Source organism: Corella eumyota, chromosome 7 (assembly GCF_963082875.1).
Source record: "Corella eumyota chromosome 7, kaCorEumy4.1, whole genome shotgun sequence".
NCBI classification, from domain to species: Eukaryota; Metazoa; Chordata; class Ascidiacea; order Phlebobranchia; family Corellidae; genus Corella; species Corella eumyota.
The window spans coordinates 9,358,110-9,377,063 of NC_137496.1; the positions used below are offsets into that span (position 1 = coordinate 9,358,110).

The 18,954-nt window shown below is 33.2% G+C and overlaps 4 protein-coding genes across 4 annotated transcripts; 3 read left to right on the top strand and 1 right to left on the bottom strand.

The window, feature by feature from the left end:
- Nucleotides 1-9,130: 9,130 nt before the first annotated feature.
- LOC145760033 (uncharacterized) lies at nucleotides 9,131-10,429 on the top strand. The gene is made up of 4 exons (XM_082573898.1): nucleotides 9,131-9,266; nucleotides 9,436-9,683; nucleotides 9,800-9,907; nucleotides 10,253-10,429. Exons 1-4 carry the CDS (start codon nucleotides 9,206-9,208, stop codon nucleotides 10,349-10,351), a joined length of 516 nt encoding a protein of 171 aa, XP_082430024.1. The 5' UTR covers nucleotides 9,131-9,205; the 3' UTR covers nucleotides 10,352-10,429.
- A 1,145-nt stretch (nucleotides 10,430-11,574) lies between these two features.
- Nucleotides 11,575-13,529, top strand: LOC145759414 (uncharacterized). The gene has a single exon (XM_082573244.1). It carries the CDS (start codon nucleotides 11,649-11,651, stop codon nucleotides 13,125-13,127), a length of 1,479 nt encoding a protein of 492 aa, XP_082429370.1. The 5' UTR covers nucleotides 11,575-11,648; the 3' UTR covers nucleotides 13,128-13,529.
- Nucleotides 13,530-13,573: 44 nt separating this feature from the next.
- Nucleotides 13,574-14,895, top strand: LOC145759415 (putative proline--tRNA ligase, mitochondrial). The gene has a single exon (XM_082573245.1). The coding sequence runs from the start codon at nucleotides 13,576-13,578 to the stop codon at nucleotides 14,872-14,874; it is 1,299 nt and encodes a 432-aa protein (XP_082429371.1). The 5' UTR covers nucleotides 13,574-13,575; the 3' UTR covers nucleotides 14,875-14,895.
- On the bottom strand, nucleotides 14,830-18,897 carry LOC145759416 (E2F-associated phosphoprotein-like). The gene is made up of 6 exons (XM_082573246.1): nucleotides 18,701-18,897; nucleotides 18,274-18,362; nucleotides 17,343-17,438; nucleotides 16,479-16,677; nucleotides 15,628-15,735; nucleotides 14,830-15,297 (listed from the first exon to the last, which is right to left on the bottom strand). The coding sequence occupies exons 1-6, from the start codon at nucleotides 18,772-18,774 to the stop codon at nucleotides 14,991-14,993; spliced, it is 873 nt and encodes a 290-aa protein (XP_082429372.1). The 5' UTR covers nucleotides 18,775-18,897; the 3' UTR covers nucleotides 14,830-14,990.
- Nucleotides 18,898-18,954: the final 57 nt, after the last annotated feature.

Sequence of the window (18,954 nt, forward strand, 5' to 3'; positions counted from 1 at the left end):
CTTTTTGGTAGAAGCGCACAAGTAAGTGATCAAGTGTACACTGCTTACCTTGTTATATAGCTTTACTCCAAGTCATTATTGACTATTGAATTAACTATCGGAAGCTTTACTCAGAAATTTTGATATCAAATGAAAATTTTCTATTCACACGTCCCAATTTGATAAACAAATAGTGTTAATAATGAAATATGTGCAAAAAGGTATGAGCAAATATATAATTAATTAGCAACAAAATTTTCGCTATTTAGCCTGCGGAAATGAGTTTATATTGTGAACTGGCACAGCGAAAGAAAAATGAAGTTAAACAAAGTAAAATTTATATTAAAAACTGATTAATTATCCAGTTTTAAACAAAATTGAAGTAGATTTTCATTTTCTATTCAAAATTGATTGGGAGCAGTCAGAAACTTACGGAAGAAGTCGTTATAAATTAATCTACCAAACCTTATCGGGCTTTGTGCTTGAATATATCAAACCGGGGTAGCTGACAACAGAAAGAATATTAATTTTAAATTCTTACCACAATGCGTTTTGTTACTTTTTTTGCTTTGCCACGTAGCGTGTTAGTTTTGTAGGCTTTTCATTGGTTAAAAAACTTAAGTTATTTTAGTCTCACTACAAGCCTTTTCCTTTTTTTAAACGTAGCAATAAAGGCAAAAAACATTATGGAAAAAGCCTAAGCGTTTTTTTGTTTAATTTTTTTAATAGCACAAGCAAGTTGTAGATAGCTGTTCACATTGCTATAAATATTAAAAATTACTTAAAACTTAATACACGATATATTCGCATTATAAATAAGTATTTAATACAAATTTAATTATATTAAGCCACCTTATTTGTTTTGTAACTTGTTTGGTTTGTTATTTAATATAAATATTTGGAATTTTAAAACCTTTGTTAAATGTTTGTAATTTCTAAAATTTGAAAAAATATATTTTAACAGATTTTTTTTATTATTTAAAAAAGTTTTGTTTGTTATTAGCATTTTCTATATTTCTACTAGCATTTTACCTTACGGTTCAATTTTTCCTAACATTGGGAATTTTGAAACTCTTAAACCAGAATTACAATTTAATACAAATCTGATGTTTCTAATATTACAAAAACCTTTAAAAATATACTAATCAAGTCAAAAAATTAATTAAATGCTTTTAAATTGTTAACAGTAGTTTGTAACATACTTTTAGAACATCATAGAACTCCCAGTTTCAAGGCGTAGTTTATTATTGTTTATATATCTTTATCCTCGATGTGGGAAAGTCGAATGCGCGACTTAAACATAGAGTAGCATAAGTTACTCCGACCCAGTCTCGAGTTGCCTGTGGCAGTTTGGGGTATTATAGATTATAATTGCCCGGTAATTATGCTGCTGATTAAGTGCTGGCTCAGCCGGAGTTTATACCGTTTATAGCGCCTTACTCAAGGGCGCTACATCATGAGAGCAGTCTGGATTGACCCACGACTTCATGTGTGGTGTAGCAAGGGTTCTTACCACTACACCAAGCTGCCGGTCGATTGTATAAGTTCTTTGTTAACGCCTAACTTATCTCTGACCAAGTACTATAGTAGTTATACAGTGCATATATATACTTATATATTATGATTATTGCAACTTTACCTTTACATTTGTAGTTTATTATTGTTTATATATCATCTTTATCCTCGATGTGGGAAAATCAAATTCGCGACTTAAACATCGAGTAACATCGGTTACTCCGACCCAGTCTCGAGTTGCCTGTGGCAGTTTGGGGTATTACAGATTATAATTGCCCGGTAATTATGCTGCTGATTAAGTGCTGGCTCAGCCGGAGTTTATACCGTTTATAGCGCCTTACTCAAGGGCGCTACAGCATGAGAGCAGTCTGGATTGAACCCACGACCTCATGTGTGGTGTAGCAAGGGTTCTTACCACTACACCACGCTGCCGGTCGATTGTATAAGTTCTTTGCTAACGCCTAACTTATCTCTGACCAAGTACTATAGTAGTTATACAGTGCATATATATATTTATATATTATGATTATTGCAACTTTAACTTTTTGTATTTGAATACGGTTTATTTATAGTAAGGAATTAGAATTGATTATAATTTAACTAATGAGTGATGTACTAGCAAAACGTCATCAGCAAGTATTTAAATAATTAGCAACCAATTTTTGCTTTTACGCTCTTGGAAATAAATTTGTAATGTTAACTGGCACAGCAAAAGAAAATGAAATTTTATTTGTTTATTTTATTTACTTAAAGAACCACACAAATTATTAAATCTGTTATAACTTTTATTTCCGATTATAATTTACTTTATCTGGCATGTTTACCCATGCTAAATGTAAGCTATTCCAGGGTATAGCTGACCTATGTCATTTGGTTACTCAAGATCGAAATAACATAAAGGTACTGGTTTACGAAGAGTGCCAATTGGAGTGTCAAAAAAACCTTTATTCTTATGATTGAGTTGCATACTCACCTTAAATAAAATAATTTTAATTATTTTAAATTTACATAATACAACATGGTGTGGAGGTCAGAATACTTGAATTTACTATATAAGGTCCTGGATTCGACCCACACTTCTATCATGCTGAAGCGCCATTAAGTAATGCGCTATAAATTGTGTAAACTCCTGCTAAGCCAAAAAAATTCTGCAGGTTATAAAAAGTCAACAAATATATTACATTATCTATAACATCACAAACTGCCAAAGCTATTCGAAACTGGATCGGTGTAGCTGATGTTACTGTTTGTATAGATCGTGAAATCACATTTCCCACATTGAGGAAAAATAAATATAAAAAAAGCATGTTATAGTTACCTGAAACCCTATACCTGTCCATCCGGGTTTATTAAATGGGTGTCCTGGATGCCACAAAGCTTTTCTTGGTTTCCAAAAGTTACCGTTTTTAAGTCGAATTCCATTGTTCTAGGAATAAAAACAATGAAAACCTAATCTTTTGTTAAAATTCGTGGTTTAAATGGAAAACTAACAAACACAGTTTAGAAAAGTTGGTTAATTATGTAAAATTTTAAAATACTTACTTCGTATTTTGAAGCTAGTCTAATGTTGACCCATTGCCACGCCCCACCTAAATACGTGTTCCAGTTATCTTGAACATAACTGTAAAACAAGTCGTACTGCTCTTCCGAAGCAACCTCAGCCAGTTTTCCACCATGGTTTTGCAGATATCATGAGCTTGGGCTAAAGTAAAACCTCTCTCTGGAGCAACCGTGTAGATCAACCTGTAGCACTTGTTATTGCTCACCACACCATCGCAATTCCGATTTTCTAAATAAACGAAAAAGAAATGATTAATTTTAAGAAAGTTTTTGTGTAAGTTAATAACGCCATAGTGTATCGCTATAAAAGTTACAAGTCAGGCATTGAGTTTAAATATTTAACTTAACCTAATTGGCATTAAACGTTGTTTTATTAAAAATACTTGAAACTAAATTGCCTCTCCCATTCACCAGTCCTAGACAAATCAACGAAATTGCGATAATAACTTTTAAGAACATTTTTCTCACAATATCTTCTGAATTAAAACGAATTTTTCAATCAGGAATATTGCACAACTTAATTACCACTATTTGGCAGAAGCGTACAAGTAAGTGATCAAGTGTACACTGCTTACCTTGTTATATAGCTTTACTCCAAGTCATTATTGACTATTGAATTAACTATCGGAAGCTTTACTCATTAAGCGGAGTTTGAAATTTTGATATCAAATGAAAATTTTCTATTCACACGTACCAATTTTATAAGACAAATAGTGTTAATAATGAAATATGTGCAAAAAGGTATGAGCAAATATATAATTAATTAGTAACAAAATTTTCGCTATTTAGCCTGCGGAAATGAGTTTGTATTGTGAACTGGCACACCAAAAAAAAAAAGTTATACAAAGCTAAATTTATATTAAAAACTGATTAATTATATAGTTTTGATCAAAATTGAAGTAGATTTTCATTTTCTATTCAAAATTGATTGAGGGTAGGCAGAAACTTACGGAAGTCGTTATAAATTAATCTACCAAACCTTATCGGGCTTTGTGCTTGAATATATCAAACCGGGGTAGCTGACAACAGAAAGAATATTAATTTTAAATTTTAGCACATTGCGTTTTGTTACTTTTTTTGCTTTGCCACGTAGCGTGTTAGTTTTGTAGGCTTTTCATTGGTTAAGAAACTTAAGTTATTTTAGTCTCACTACAAGCCTTTTCCTTTTTTTAAACGTAGCAATAAAGGCAAAAAACAATATGGGAAAGGCCTAAGCGTTTTTTTGTTTAATTTTTTTAATAGCACAAGCAAGTTGTAGATAGCTGTTCACATTGCCATAAATATTAAAAATTACTTAAAACTTAATACACGATATATTCGCATTATAAATAAGTATTTAATACAAATTTAATTATATTAAGCCACCTTATTTGTTTTGTAACTTGTTTGGTTTGTTATTTAATATAAATATTTGGAATTTTAAAACCTTTGTTAAATGTTTGTAATTTCTAAAATTTGAAAAAATATATTTTAACAGATTTTTTTTATTATTTAAAAAAGTTTTGTTTGTTATTAGCATTTTCTATATTTCTACTAGCATTTTACCTTACGGTTCAATTTTTCCTAACATTGGGAATTTTGAAACTCTTAAACCAGAATTACAATTTAATACAAATCTGATGTTTCTAATATTACAAAAACCTTTAAAAATATACTAATCAAGTCAAAAAATTAATTAAATGCTTTTAAATTGTTAACAGTAGTTTGTAACATACTTTTAGAACATCATAGAACTCCCAGTTTCAAGGCGTAGTTTATTATTGTTTATATATCTTTATCCTCGATGTGGGAAAGTCGAATGCGCGACTTAAACATAGAGTAGCATAAGTTACTCCGACCCAGTCTCGAGTTGCCTGTGGCAGTTTGGGGTATTATAGATTATAATTGCCCGGTAATTATGCTGCTGATTAAGTGCTGGCTCAGCCGGAGTTTATACCGTTTATAGCGCCTTACTCAAGGGCGCTACAGCATGAGAGCAGTCTGGATTGACCCACGACTTCATGTGTGGTGTAGCAAGGGTTCTTACCACTACACCAAGCTGCCGGTCGATTGTATAAGTTCTTTGTTAACGCCTAACTTATCTCTGACCAAGTACTATAGTAGTTATACAGTGCATATATATACTTATATATTATGATTATTGCAACTTTACCTTTACATTTGTAGTTTATTATTGTTTATATATCATCTTTATCCTCGATGTGGAAAAATCAAATTCGCGACTTAAACATCGAGTAACATCGGTTACTCCGACCCAGTCTCGAGTTGCCTGTGGCAGTTTGGGGTATTACAGATTATAATTGCCCGGTAATTATGCTGCTGATTAAGTGCTGGCTCAGCCGGAGTTTATACCGTTTATAGCGCCTTACTCAAGGGCGCTACAGCATGAGAGCAGTCTGGATTGAACCCACGACCTCATGTGTGGTGTAGCAAGGGTTCTTACCACTACACCACGCTGCCGGTCGATTGTATAAGTTCTTTGCTAACGCCTAACTTATCTCTGACCAAGTACTATAGTAGTTATACAGTGCATATATATATTTATATATTATGATTATTGCAACTTTAACTTTTTGTATTTGAATACGGTTTATTTATAGTAAGGAATTAGAATTGATTATAATTTAACTAATGAGTGATGTACTAGCAAAACGTCATCAGCAAGTATTTAAATAATTAGCAACCAATTTTTGCTTTTTCGCTCTCGGAAATAAATTTGTAATGTTAACTGGCACAGCAAAAGAAAATGAAATTTTATTTGTTTATTTTATTTACTTAAAGAACCACACAAATTATTAAATCTGTTATAACTTTTATTTCCGATTATAATTTACTTTATCTGGCATGTTTACCCATGCTAAATGTAAGCTATTCCAGGGTATAGCTGACCTATGTTATTTGGTTACTCTAGATCGAAATAACATAAAGGTACAGGTTTGTGAACAGTGCCAATTGGAGTGTTGAAAACCCCTCCGTGTTTGGAAAGGCGATCCATATTCACCTTAAACCAAATAACTTGAATTATTTTTAAATTTAAATCGTAATATACTTTAAATACAATTTACAGAATTCAACACGATGTGGCAAACTACTTGGCTTCATTACATGGGTTCAGAAAACTTGGCTCCCAATATGAGGTACCTGGGTTCGATTCCGACTTTTCTTCTGCTGTGGCGTCAATGAGTTATGTGCTTTAAATTGTGTAAACTATTGCTAAGCCAAAAACTCTCAGCAGGTTATAAAAATCCAACAAATATATTATTTTATCTATAACATTACAAACTGCCAAAGCTACACGAAACTGGATCGGTGTAGCTGATGTTACTGTTTGTAGGTCGTAAAATTGCATTTCCCACATCGAGGATAAATAAATATATAAAATAAAGCATGTTATAGTTACCAAAAATCCAATATAAGTGTATCCGGATTTCTTTTGTGGAAATCCTGGCTGCCACAAACCTTTTCTTGGGATCCAAAAGTCACCGCTGTTGAGTCGAATTCCATTGTTTTAAAATTAAAAACAATGAAAACTTGAATCTTTTGTTGAAATTCGTGGTTTAAATGGAAAACTAACAAACACAGTTTAGAAAAGTCGGTTAATTATGTAAAATTTTAAAATACTTACTTCGTATTTTGAGGCTAGTCTAATATTGACGTATTGCCACCACCCACCCAAATACGTGTTCCAGTTATCTTGAACATAACTGTAAAACAAGTCGTACTGCTCTTCCGAAGCAACCTCAGCCAGTTTTCCACCATGGTGTTTGCAGATATCATGAGCTTGGGCTAAAGTAAAACCATTCGCTGGAGCAACTGTGTAGATTAACCTGTAGCACTTGTTATTGCTCACCACACCATCGCAATTCCGATTTTCTAAATAAATGAAAAAGAAATGATTAATTTTAAGAAAATTTTTGTGTAAGTTAATAACGCCATAGTGTATCGCTATAAAAGTTACAAGTCAGGCATTTAGTTTAAATATTTAACCTAACCTAATTGGCATTAAACGTTGTTTTATTAAAAATACTTGAACCTAAATTACCACAATTGCCTCTCCCATTCACCAGTACTAGACAAATCAAAGAAATTACGATAATAACTTTTAAGAACATTTTTCTCACAATATCTTCTTAATTAAAACGAATTTTTCAATCTGAAATATTGCACAACTTAATTACCACTTTTTGGTAGAAGCGTACAAGTAAGTGATCAAGTGTACACTGCTTACCTTGTTATATAGCTTTACTCCAAGTCATTATTGACTATTGAATTAACTATCGGAAGTTTTACTCAGAAATTTTGATATCAAATGAAAATTTTCTATTCACACGTACCAATTTTATAAGACAAATAGTGTTAATAATGAAATATGTGCAAAAAGGTATGAGCAAATATATAATTAATTAGTAACAAAATTTTCGCTATTTAGCCTGCGGAAATGAGTTTGTATTGTGAACTGGCACACCAAAAAAAAAAAGTTATACAAAGCTAAATTTATATTAAAAACTGATTAATTATATAGTTTTGATCAAAATTGAAGTAGATTTTCATTTTCTATTCAAAATTGATTGAGGGTAGGCAGAAACTTACGGAAGTCGTTATAAATTAATCTACCAAACCTTATGGGGCTTTGTGCTTGAATATATCAAACCGGGGTAGCTGACAACAGAAAGAATATTAATTATAAATTCTTACCACATTGCGTTTTGTTACTTTTTTGCTTTGCCACGTAGCATGTTAGTTTTGCAGGCTTTTAATTGGTTAAGAAACCCAAGTTATTTTAGTCTCACTACAAGCCTTTTCCTTTTTTACAGGTAGCAAAAAAGGCAAAAAACAATATGGAAAGGGCCTAAGCCAGTTCACAATACAAACTCATTTCCGTTAGCTTAGGGGTGAACACTTTCGCTGGCAATTAATTATATATTTGCACATAGTTTTTTGACTATATTTCATTAAAAACACAATTCGTTTTATTAAAATTGGACTGTGTAAATAAAAAATTTAAATTTGTAATTTAAATAATGCGTTATTTATTATTTCATTTTAAATTAATTTGGGAGTTTTAGGGATATTTTAAATATATTATTTGCATTAGATTGTATGTGTGCTTTAAAACTCTAGTAATTATTATGTAGGGATAAAAATCGCTCCGCTACACAAAAATTATTTAAATATTCATAATACTCAAACAAACATGTCACAAAAGTTCGAAAAATTCGTATTTTTATTAAACATTATTTAAAAACTAAAATAAGTAACATAACAAACAACGTGGCCCAATAAAATAAGATTTTTATTAAAGACTTAATGCACTTATAACAGTGGGAATTTTTATTTTGGTTACTTAATACTTACAACTAGCCTGTACTATTAAAATAATTAAACGAAACAACGCAGAGCTCCATCCAACTCGTTTTTTGCCCTTTTCTGCGTATAAAAAGAAAAAGGCGTGTAGTAAGACTAAAAAAGTAAGGTCTCTTAACCAATGAAAAGCTTAAAAAATCATAACGCTACGTGGCAAAATCAAAATCCAAAACGCAACGTGGTATTAAGAATTTATAATTAATATTCTTTCTGTTGTCAGCTATCCCGGTTTGATATATTCAAGCACAAAGCCCGATAAGGTTTGGTGGATTAATTTATAACGACTTCTTCCGTAAGTTTCTGACTACCCTCAATCAATTTGGAATAAAAAATGAAAATCTGCTTTAATTTTGATCAAAACTGGATAATTAATCAGCTTTTATTATAAATTTTACTTTGTATAACTTTATTTTTCTTTTGCAATGCCAGTTCACAATACAAAGTCATTTCCGTGAGATTAGGGGCGAACACTTTTGTTGTCAATTAATTATATATTTGCTCATACCTTTTTGCACATATTTCATTAATAACACTATTTGTCTTATCAAATTGGGACGTGTGAATAGAAAATTTTCATTTGATATCAAAATTTCAAACTCCGCTTAATGAGTAAAGCTTCCGATAGTTAATTCAATAGTCAATAATGACTTGGAGTAAAGCTATATAACAAGGTAAGCAGTGTACACTTGATCACTTACTTGTGCGCTTCTGCCAAAAAGTGATAATTAAGTTGTGCAATATTTCAGATTGAAAAATTCGTTTTAATTAAGAAGATATTGTGAGAAAAATGTTCTTCAAAGTTATTATCGCAATTTCGTTGATTTGTCTAGGACTGGTGAATGGGAGAGGTAATTTAAGTTCAAGTATTTTTAATAAAACAACGTTAAATGCCAATTAGGTTAAGTTAAATATTTAAACTTAATGCCTGACTTGTAACTTTTATAGCGATACACTATGGCGTTATTAACTTACACAAAAATTTTCTTAAAATTAATCATTTCTTTTTCATTTATTTAGAAAATCGGAATTGCGATGGTGTGGTGAGCAATAACAAGTGCTACAGGTTGATCTACACGGTTGCTCCAGAGAGAGGTTTTACTTTAGCCCAAGCTCATGATATCTGCAAACACCATGGTGGAAAACTGGCTGAGGTTGCTTCGGAAGAGCAGTACGACTTGTTTTACAGTTATGTTCAAGATAACTGGAACACGTATTTAGGTGGGGCGTGGCAATGGGTCAACATTAGACTAGCTTCAAAATACGAAGTAAGTATTTTAAAATTTTACATAATTAACCAACTTTTCTAAACTGTGTTTGTTAGTTTTCCATTTAAACCACGAATTTTAACAAAAGATTAGGTTTTCATTGTTTTTATTCCTAGAACAATGGAATTCGACTTAAAAACGGTAACTTTTGGAAACCAAGAAAAGCTTTGTGGATTCCAGGATTTCCACAAAATAAACCTGGATGGACAGGTATAGGGTTTCAGGTAACTATAACATGCTTTTTTTATATTTATTTTTCCTCAATGTGGGAAATGCAATTTCACGATCTATACAAACAGTAACATCAGCTACACCGATCCAGTTTCGAATAGCTTTGGCAGTTTGTGATGTTATAGATAATGTAATTTAATTGTTGAATTTTTATAACCTGCAGAATTTTTTTGGCTTAGCAGGAGTTTACACAATTTATAGCGCATTACTTAATGGCGCTTCAGCATGATAGAAGTATGGGTCGAATCCAGGACCTTATATAGTAAATTCAAGTATTCTGACCTCCACACCATGTTGTATTATGTAAATTTAAAATAATTAAAATTATTTTATTTAAGGTGAGTATGCAACTCAATCATAAAAATAAAGGTTTTTTTGACATTCCAATTGGCACTCTTCGTAAACCAGTACCTTTATGTTATTTCGATCTTGAGTAACCAAATGACATAGGTCAGCTATACCCTGGAATAGCTTACATTTAGCATGGGTAAACATGCCAGATAAAGTAAATTATAATCGGAAATAAAAGTTATAACAGATTTAATAATTTGTGTGGTTCTTTGAGTAAATAAAATAAATACAATTTCATTTTCTTTTGCTGTGCCAGTTAACAATACAACGTCATTTCCGAGAGCTTAAAAGCAAAAATTGGTTGCTAATTATTTAAATACTTGCTGATGAGGTTTTGATAGTACATCACTTATTAGTTAAGTTATAATCAATTTCAATTCCTTACTATAAATAAACCGTATTCAAATACAAATGTAAAAGTTAAAGTTGCAATAATCATAATATATAAATATAGATATGCACTGTAACTACTATAGTACTTGGTCAGAAATCAGTTAGGCGTTAGCAACAAAAGACCGGCAGCGTGGTGTAGTGGTAAGAACACTTGCTACACCACACATTAGTTCGTTAGTTCGATCCCCACTGCTCTCGTTCCCCCTTTCCAATAAAATTTATAACAATTTTAAATATTGTGTGGTTTCTTATTTTTCTTTCGCTTTGCCAGTTCACAATACAAAATCATTATTTTGAAAGGCCCAGAAACAAATATTCGTTGCTAATTAATTATATATTCGCTTATACCTTTTTATAATTTTGACAATAACAACGCCCCATAGTCTGACACTGACAGTATGTAACCAATAACATTGCTTGGCAAGTGATCGTAAGCCGTAATTAATGTTAAACTAATAACATTAGTTAGGGATTTAAAATATAACAGCAGGCAGTCGGATAATTAGAAAAAAAACATGTCGTGACGCGGCGTTAAAAATGTCAGATAAAATAGTTTTCCCTTTTTCTAATGTTGTATAAACACAAAAGCCGCCCTCCATTATTGTCGTAGTGGTAGTCACGTACTCAAAATGACGTTTACTGACTGTAAATCAATTAGTCATTTATTAATTTGTGTTGCTTAATAAAAACAATAAAATTTCAGTTTTTAAAATATATAAATTCTATTGTAAAAAAGCCTACTGACTATCTTTTTGTCAAGTTTTTATTGGTTTTACTTTAAAAATATCAGTATATTTAGACAATAGCCGACAAAATAGATAAAATATTGTACATAATCATTTTAAAAATAACAAATTGTAGTTTTTGATGGCTATCTATAAAGTTTTATCTTCATATATCTGTCTGATCTGTTCATCACCTTATATTTTAAATTATAGGTTAATAAATAAGTATTTTTTTTTTACAATTTTTAGTACCAGTATTTGCAAAATGACATTGCCTCAGGATTTGGTTAAGGAAATTAAACTAGCACTAAAAGAACCAAACTCTGCTCAAAATGGCATCGAAGCTTTAGATCTTGATGCAAATCGAGTTAGAGACAAAATTCGATCGGTTTTTACAAGCAAGGTTCATCAATTAAGGGTCCGGGAGCAGTGGTTGCTTAATCAAGTCGAGCAACTGCATCATTGTATGTTACTCGTGCTGCAAAGCAATGAGGAAAACGTAACGGAAGGCCGTGGAAAGCTGAAAGCATGCTTGGACATTCTACAAAGCTGTGAAGCGAGCGATACTATCCAAATAAAACGTTACGTTGATGATATTCTAGAGACATACAGGGATTGTGTAACTCAGATAACTGGAAATGCCACAATTGATTTTGAGTGCAAAGATTCAAAGCTGTCGGAAGTGATCAGAAAGTTCGGATCGGTGAAAAAGGTAGTCGATGACACTGCTTCTGATGCTTCATGGGAATTTCCTGCCAGCGAGACGCAGTCGACCGACTACGATTGCAATGAGACTTTACCCGAGACCGATGATATCGAAATAAAAGAAACAAGTTGTTGCGGAAATTGTGATACGAAAAATTCCTTCGAAATTGAAGATTTGGACAAATATTTCTCAAGCAAAACAGCATCTGTTGACCTGAAAGAAGTGTGTCGCGCGAACGAAACTTGCTGTAGTTTTGAAGAGTGTTTATGTGACCAAAAATGCTACTTAGTAGCCTCTGAAAATGGTAAACCATCGACTTTTGATAACAAATACGTCAACGCAATTGAATCTTCATTTTTGGTTAGGTCTGCAGCTTGTACACCAGTGAAAAGCAGTACAAATGAATATGTTAAGACAACAGAATTTGCGCCAAGTACTCAGCATATTACTACTATAGAAGAAGAGTTCATGCAGATCATGTCAGGAGTCTATAGTCCTATTCAAATACCATCCAAACCAGTGAGATCTTCTACAAGTCCGTGGTCGATGGAACAAGTGTCTTTCGAAATCAATCAGATTTTGGAAGAGCGTAATCAGTTGACTACCACACAAACCCAAGCGTTGCCGGTAGAAATCGCTTCTGCAGCAATTAATGACATAATTTCTTCACCCAATCCTGGCGATTCCTTTGATTTTTTTACCCCTTCTTCTGCCATCATTGCCCAAAACCCAACACCCTCTGCCCCGAATTATCACTTCGGTGAGTTAAACTCTCAACTGGATTCAATTCTTAATGGGGAAATGCCAATGTTTGGAGTAGACACAAAAGAATTTACCGGAAACAGCCAAGCCGTTCCAAATACAGAAAGTTACCATGAAAAATTCAGCTTCATCTTGAAACAAAAGGAACAGAATCAGCAAGATCGTTTTGAATCTGAAAAAGATGATCATGTTGAGAAATATATCAAAGACGACAACCCGAAAAAGTGGAGTACTGTCGAAGATGTTCAAGATATACTCAGCGCAATTTTGAGCTAATATCCAACCATTTTCGGTCATTTTTAAACTGATTTTATCATTTTTTATGGGTGTTACGAAATGTAATTTTATCAACCTTGTACCAAAACCTTATGCTTAAGAACTGTATTTTACCGACAATGGGACCCATCTATAACCCCCATTAAACTCTAAGAAATGCCCCTTTATTTTCTAGGTTTGGTCAAATGTCTTTTCGTTAAAATTTTTTGGAAAATTTCCAATTTTTTAGCAAACTTTATAAAATTATATTTGGTTGATTTTTATATATCTTCTTGTTTGTATATAAGTATTAATTACCTTAATTTTTAATACATGTATTCGCATTCATTTAAAGAGATCTTTTAACTTGTAAATACATGATGCACTTTTTAATATAATTGTAAAAACTTAATTTTTTATTAGGTTAGATTATGGTTTTTTTCCGATAATTTAGTTTAAAATTTTTATTATGAGAAGACTTGTTTCGAAATATTTTCCGTTGAATATTATAAGCAATGCAAATATACAAGCTAACATTTCAGGGAGCCGGAGCACAAATTTGCTCCTTCGAAACGGTCTTCTTTGGCCCGCAAGTACTGGAATGTTCCACATCTCACCTGCTCTTCTTCGCTCCTTAAATAAATTTGAAGTGCTTATAGACCAGCACATGCAAGGAATTGGCTCAATTAAAATAAGAATGTCGAACTTAGCAACTAAGAACCAACTAGAAGAATCAGGTCGTTGGAATTTATTCGGTAATGAGCTTATCTCCACAAAGGTTGGAGGAAAGTTACATTGCCTGTGCCCTACCCACGAAGAATCGATATGTGCTATAATTAAACAGTACGAAAAACAACTTTCTTACAAACATTTGCCTTTAAAGTTGTACCAAATTACTAACAAATATCGGGACGAAATACGGCCACATTTCGGTTTGCTACGCTGTCGCGAATTTTTAATGAAGGACCTTTACACCTTTGATAGGAACAAAAAAGATGCCGCACAAACTTATGAAGACGTCTGCCTGTCCTATGATAAATTATTTCAGTACCTTGGTATTAATTTTGTAAAAGCTTTAGCAGTAAACGGCGTTATAGGGGGCGAATATTCACACGAATATCATATTCCGATGCCAATTGGTGAGGACACAATTAGTATGTGTACTAACACCGGAACTGCATGGAATTCTGCATTAGACGAAGACAAACAAATTAATTCTTTTGTAAAACATATTAAAGGCATGGAAATTGGACATACATTCCTACTAGGTAAAAAATACTCTAAATTATTAAACGCTAATTTTATGAACAAGAGTTCTGTACCGGAACCTTGTGAGATGGGTTGTTATGGCATCGGTGTGACAAGAGCTCTTTCTGCATTTCTTGAGATTCTGTCCAGTGAAAACGAAATAAGATGGCCCATTCCGCTTTCCCCTTTTAAAGTGTGCATTATTCCAGCTAAAAAGGGAAGCGATGAATATTCTAAAACCACGATATTAGCCGAAGAACTGTACGACGAATTCCAAATGACATCGGAATTAAAAGATGAGGTAATTATTGATGATCGTGACGATCAAACCATAGGTTGGAGAGTTAAACAGGCCGGTATTTTTGGATATCCAATTGTTATCGTATTGGGCAAAAAAGCGGTTTTAAATACCCCAACAATCGAAGTTATTGAACAAAAAAACACTAAAACTACTAAACATTTACCTATATTTGATGTTAAACAACATATTAAATCAATTTTGAAACCCTATTTTAGATGATATTTTAATAAAAAACAATTAATTGAATTCAGTTCATCTTTTTAAAAGAAAACAGTAATATTTTTGCATTATTTTTAAAACAGGTTACATTTTTGGAGGGGTTAAATTTTTAATATTTAAGGTTGTCCTGTGATAACGTTAAAAAAATGGTAGACTTCGTCGTTATCGTACACAGCTACTTCTGTATCACAACTTGCACAGTTTACTAGGTTATAAAAATTGTCTGTAGTAGCTGAATTGTCTGACGGTTGTAATTTTGTTGTTAAACTTCCCGGGGTTTCAGCGTTTTTCGTAGGTTCACTTATTTTCCTTTTTCGTTTGAAAATCTTCTTTTTAGGTTCTTTGTAGGTAACTTTTTGGTCTCTTATTACTTTGCAATTCATTACGAACATTGCGCGATATTGGTTGGGATACTTTTCGTGCCTAGAAAAAAATTATTGATATTGGGTTAGAACCGGCAGTGTAGTGTAGTGATAAGAACACTTTCTACACTACATGAGGTCGTAGGTTCAATTCCTACTGCTCTCATGCTGTGGCGCTCTTGAGTAAAGCGCTATAAACAGTATAAACTCCTGCTGAGCCAGCACTTAATCAGCAGCATAATTATCGGGCAATTATAATCTATAATATTCCAAACTGCCACAGGCAACTCGAGACTGGGTCGGGGTAACTGATGTTACTCTATGTTTAGGTCGCGCATTCGACCTTCCCACATCAAGGATAAAAAAAAAAAAAAAATATTGAAAAGCTTACTTCTGGCAATCTATGCACAGGGTTGTTAAGCAAGCAGGGCAACTTAGCATTTCATTTTTCCTTTCTTCTTTTTGTTTGGTTTTCTTATTTTCTTTCACAGCAGACCCTCTAAATAAAACATTTTTTGTTATTTCTACCACATATTTTTTTTTGTATATATCTTTATCCTCGATGTGGGAAAGTCGAATGCGCGACTTAAACATAGTATAACATCAGTTACTCCGACCCAGTCTCGAGTTGCCTGTGGCAGTTTGGAATATTATAGATTATAATTGCCCGATAATTATGCTGCTGATTAAGTGCTGGCTCAGCTGGAGTTTATACCGTTTATAGTGCCTTACTCAATGGTGCTACAGCATAAGATCAATGGGGATTGAACCCATGACCTTATGTGTGGTGTAGCAAGTGTTCTTACCACTACACCACGCTGCCGGTTTATATACTACCTGAACATTGTTCTTACAACAAAGTTGAACAATAATAGATCTTTTAAAACAGGAGTTTATACCATTTTGTTTGCCTTACACAATGGCACTACAGCATGAAAGCATAGGAATCAAACCCATTAACTTAACCATGTAAGGTCACTGGTTTGATTCCAACTGCTTCTATGCTTTAACTACCTTAAGTGGGGTGGTATAAACCAAAAGGTTACGAACTCCTGCTGAGCCAACACTTAATCAGCAGCATAATTATCGGGCAATTATAATCAATATTATCCCAAACTGCCAAAGTCAACTTGAGACTGGCTCGGGGTAACAAATTTGAGACCATGAAGTTGACTTTTCCACATCGAGGATAAATATTTAAAAAAGAAGATGACTTTTTTATATTAAGAATTAATTATTTGCCTTAATCTCTGCTTGTCCACCCAATTTTGATCCTTTTCATCTGCGTTAGGATCATAAAATAATTCGTCGTTAGATTTCCTGCGTTTTCCGACCTTTTTATTTTCTGTATCTTCATCAGAGTCGAAGTAGATGTCATTGTAATACTCCTTAAGTGATTCTTTCTGCTGCTTTGAGGAACTCGAAGCTTCGTTCTTATCATCTTCAGAAAAAAAACACAAATTAAAATCTATTACTTTAATGCTTTTAAAATGGCAACAGGGTTTGGTGGTTAAAACACTCGGCTTTACTGTGTGAGGTCTTGGGTTCAAACCCCATTGCTGTAGCACCCTTTATTAAGAAGCTTTTAACAATATAAATTTCTACTGAGCCCAAAAACTATTGGCACGTTGATTATCAGGCAATTATAATCAATATAAAATTGCATGATAATTAAAAATGACCGGCAGCGTGGTGTAGTTGTAAGAACACTTGCTACACCACCATGGGGTCGTGGGTTTAATCCCCACTGCTCTCATGCTGTAGTGCCTTTAAGTAAGGCGCTATAAACGGTATAAACTCCTGCTGAGCCAGCACTTAAGCACCAGTATAATTATCGGGCAATTATAATCCATAATAACCCAAACTGCCACAGGCAACTCGAGACTGGGTCGGAGTAACTGATGTTACTCTATGTTTAGGTCACGCATTCGACCTTCCCACATCGAGGATAAAGATATATACAAAAAAATAAAACCCTAAACTGCTAAAGTCAACTTAAGACTGGGTCGGGTAACTAGTGTTACTCTTTTTAAGGCCCTGCTTATATTGACTAGGGAATAATGAAAATATAGAATAATATAAGTAACATTAAAAACTAAATCTGACCTTTAGTCCATGTGGTTTTAATATTTTTAATTTTGTTTTCGAGTTCGTCTCTCATTTCTGCTTCAAACTCATCTTCAGAAGAAGACGCTTCATTTCCTAAAAAAATATTTTTTTAAATGTTATTAAACTCTATCTAGTGGTTTAAACACTTGGCTTCATAAAATAACTTCCTGGGTTCAAACCCCTTAAATTGGGTTAACTAAAGACTGGGTAGGAGTATTAAAAATAAACCGGCAGCGTGGTGTAGTGGTAAGAACACTTGCTACACCACACATGAGGTCGTTGGTTTAATCCCCACTGATCTCATGCTGTAGCGCCCTTGAGTAAGGTGCTATAATAGGTACGAACTCCTGCTGAGCCAGCACTTAATCAGCAGCATAATTATCGGGCAATTATAATCTAAATATTCCAAACTGCTAAAGGCAACTCGAGACTAGGTCGGAGTAACTGATATTACTTTATGTTTAAGTCGCGCATTCCACCTTCCCACATCGAGGATAAAGATATATACAAAAAAAAATGTTACTTCATGTTTAGGCTGTAAAGTCACTCTTTCCACATCAAGAATAAATAAATTTAAGCGGCGGCTTGGTGTACTGGTTAGAACACTTGGCTTTACTACATAAGGTCTTAGGTTCGATCCCCATTGCTTTTATGCTGTAGCATCCTTGAGTAAGGTGCTATAAACAATATAAACTCCTGCTGAGCCACCGTTTAATCAGCAGCTTAATTATTGTGCAATTGTAATCAATTATATCCAAAACTGCCACAGTTAACTAAGTTAGGGTAACAAATGTTACTTTACGTTTAAGCTGTAAAGTTGTCCTTACCACACTGAGAATAAATACAAAGATTCAATATGATATCATTTGTCATGTTAAACTTAGGTGTATTTTAACAATTTTTCAATAATTTTAAGCAATATAACTACCAGCCAATCGTTGTAAAGCACGTTGTCTTTGCTTGGAAGTACCATTTAAGAAAATATTGACTTCGTCCAAGGGTGGTGGATCCTCAGAACTGCAAAAACAAAAAAGAAAACTTTATAGTTGATGTAGAAAAGTCGAATGCGCAACTTAAACATAGAGTAACACAAGTTACTTCGACCCAGTCTCGAGTTGCCTGTGGCAGTTTGGGATATTATACATTATAATTGCCAGATAATTATGATGCTAATTAAGTGCTGGCCCAGCAGGAGTTCATACCGTTTATAGCGCCTTACTCAAGGGCGCTACAGCATGAGATCAGTGAGGATTGAACCCACGACCTCATGTGGTGTAGCGAGTGTTCTTACCACTGATCTGTTAATCTAAAAAACTAATAGTTTATATTTAAACCATTTAACAATAGAGGTTTACCTATCTGAACCACGACATTCATCGTCGCTTTCGTTAGAAATGTAATAGTTATATCCATCTATTTGGTGAGACATTTTAATTAAAAAGGTAAGATGCGTAGCGCTTAGCTTTTACAAAAAATGGCCGCAATTAAAACGTAAAAAAATCGTATTTTGTTTGTTTTCAACTAAGCACGTGAACTGGAAAATGATACAAAGATGTCTTTTTCGTATGTAGGTAATGATAACCCATATACTTATAAGGCTGACCTTACA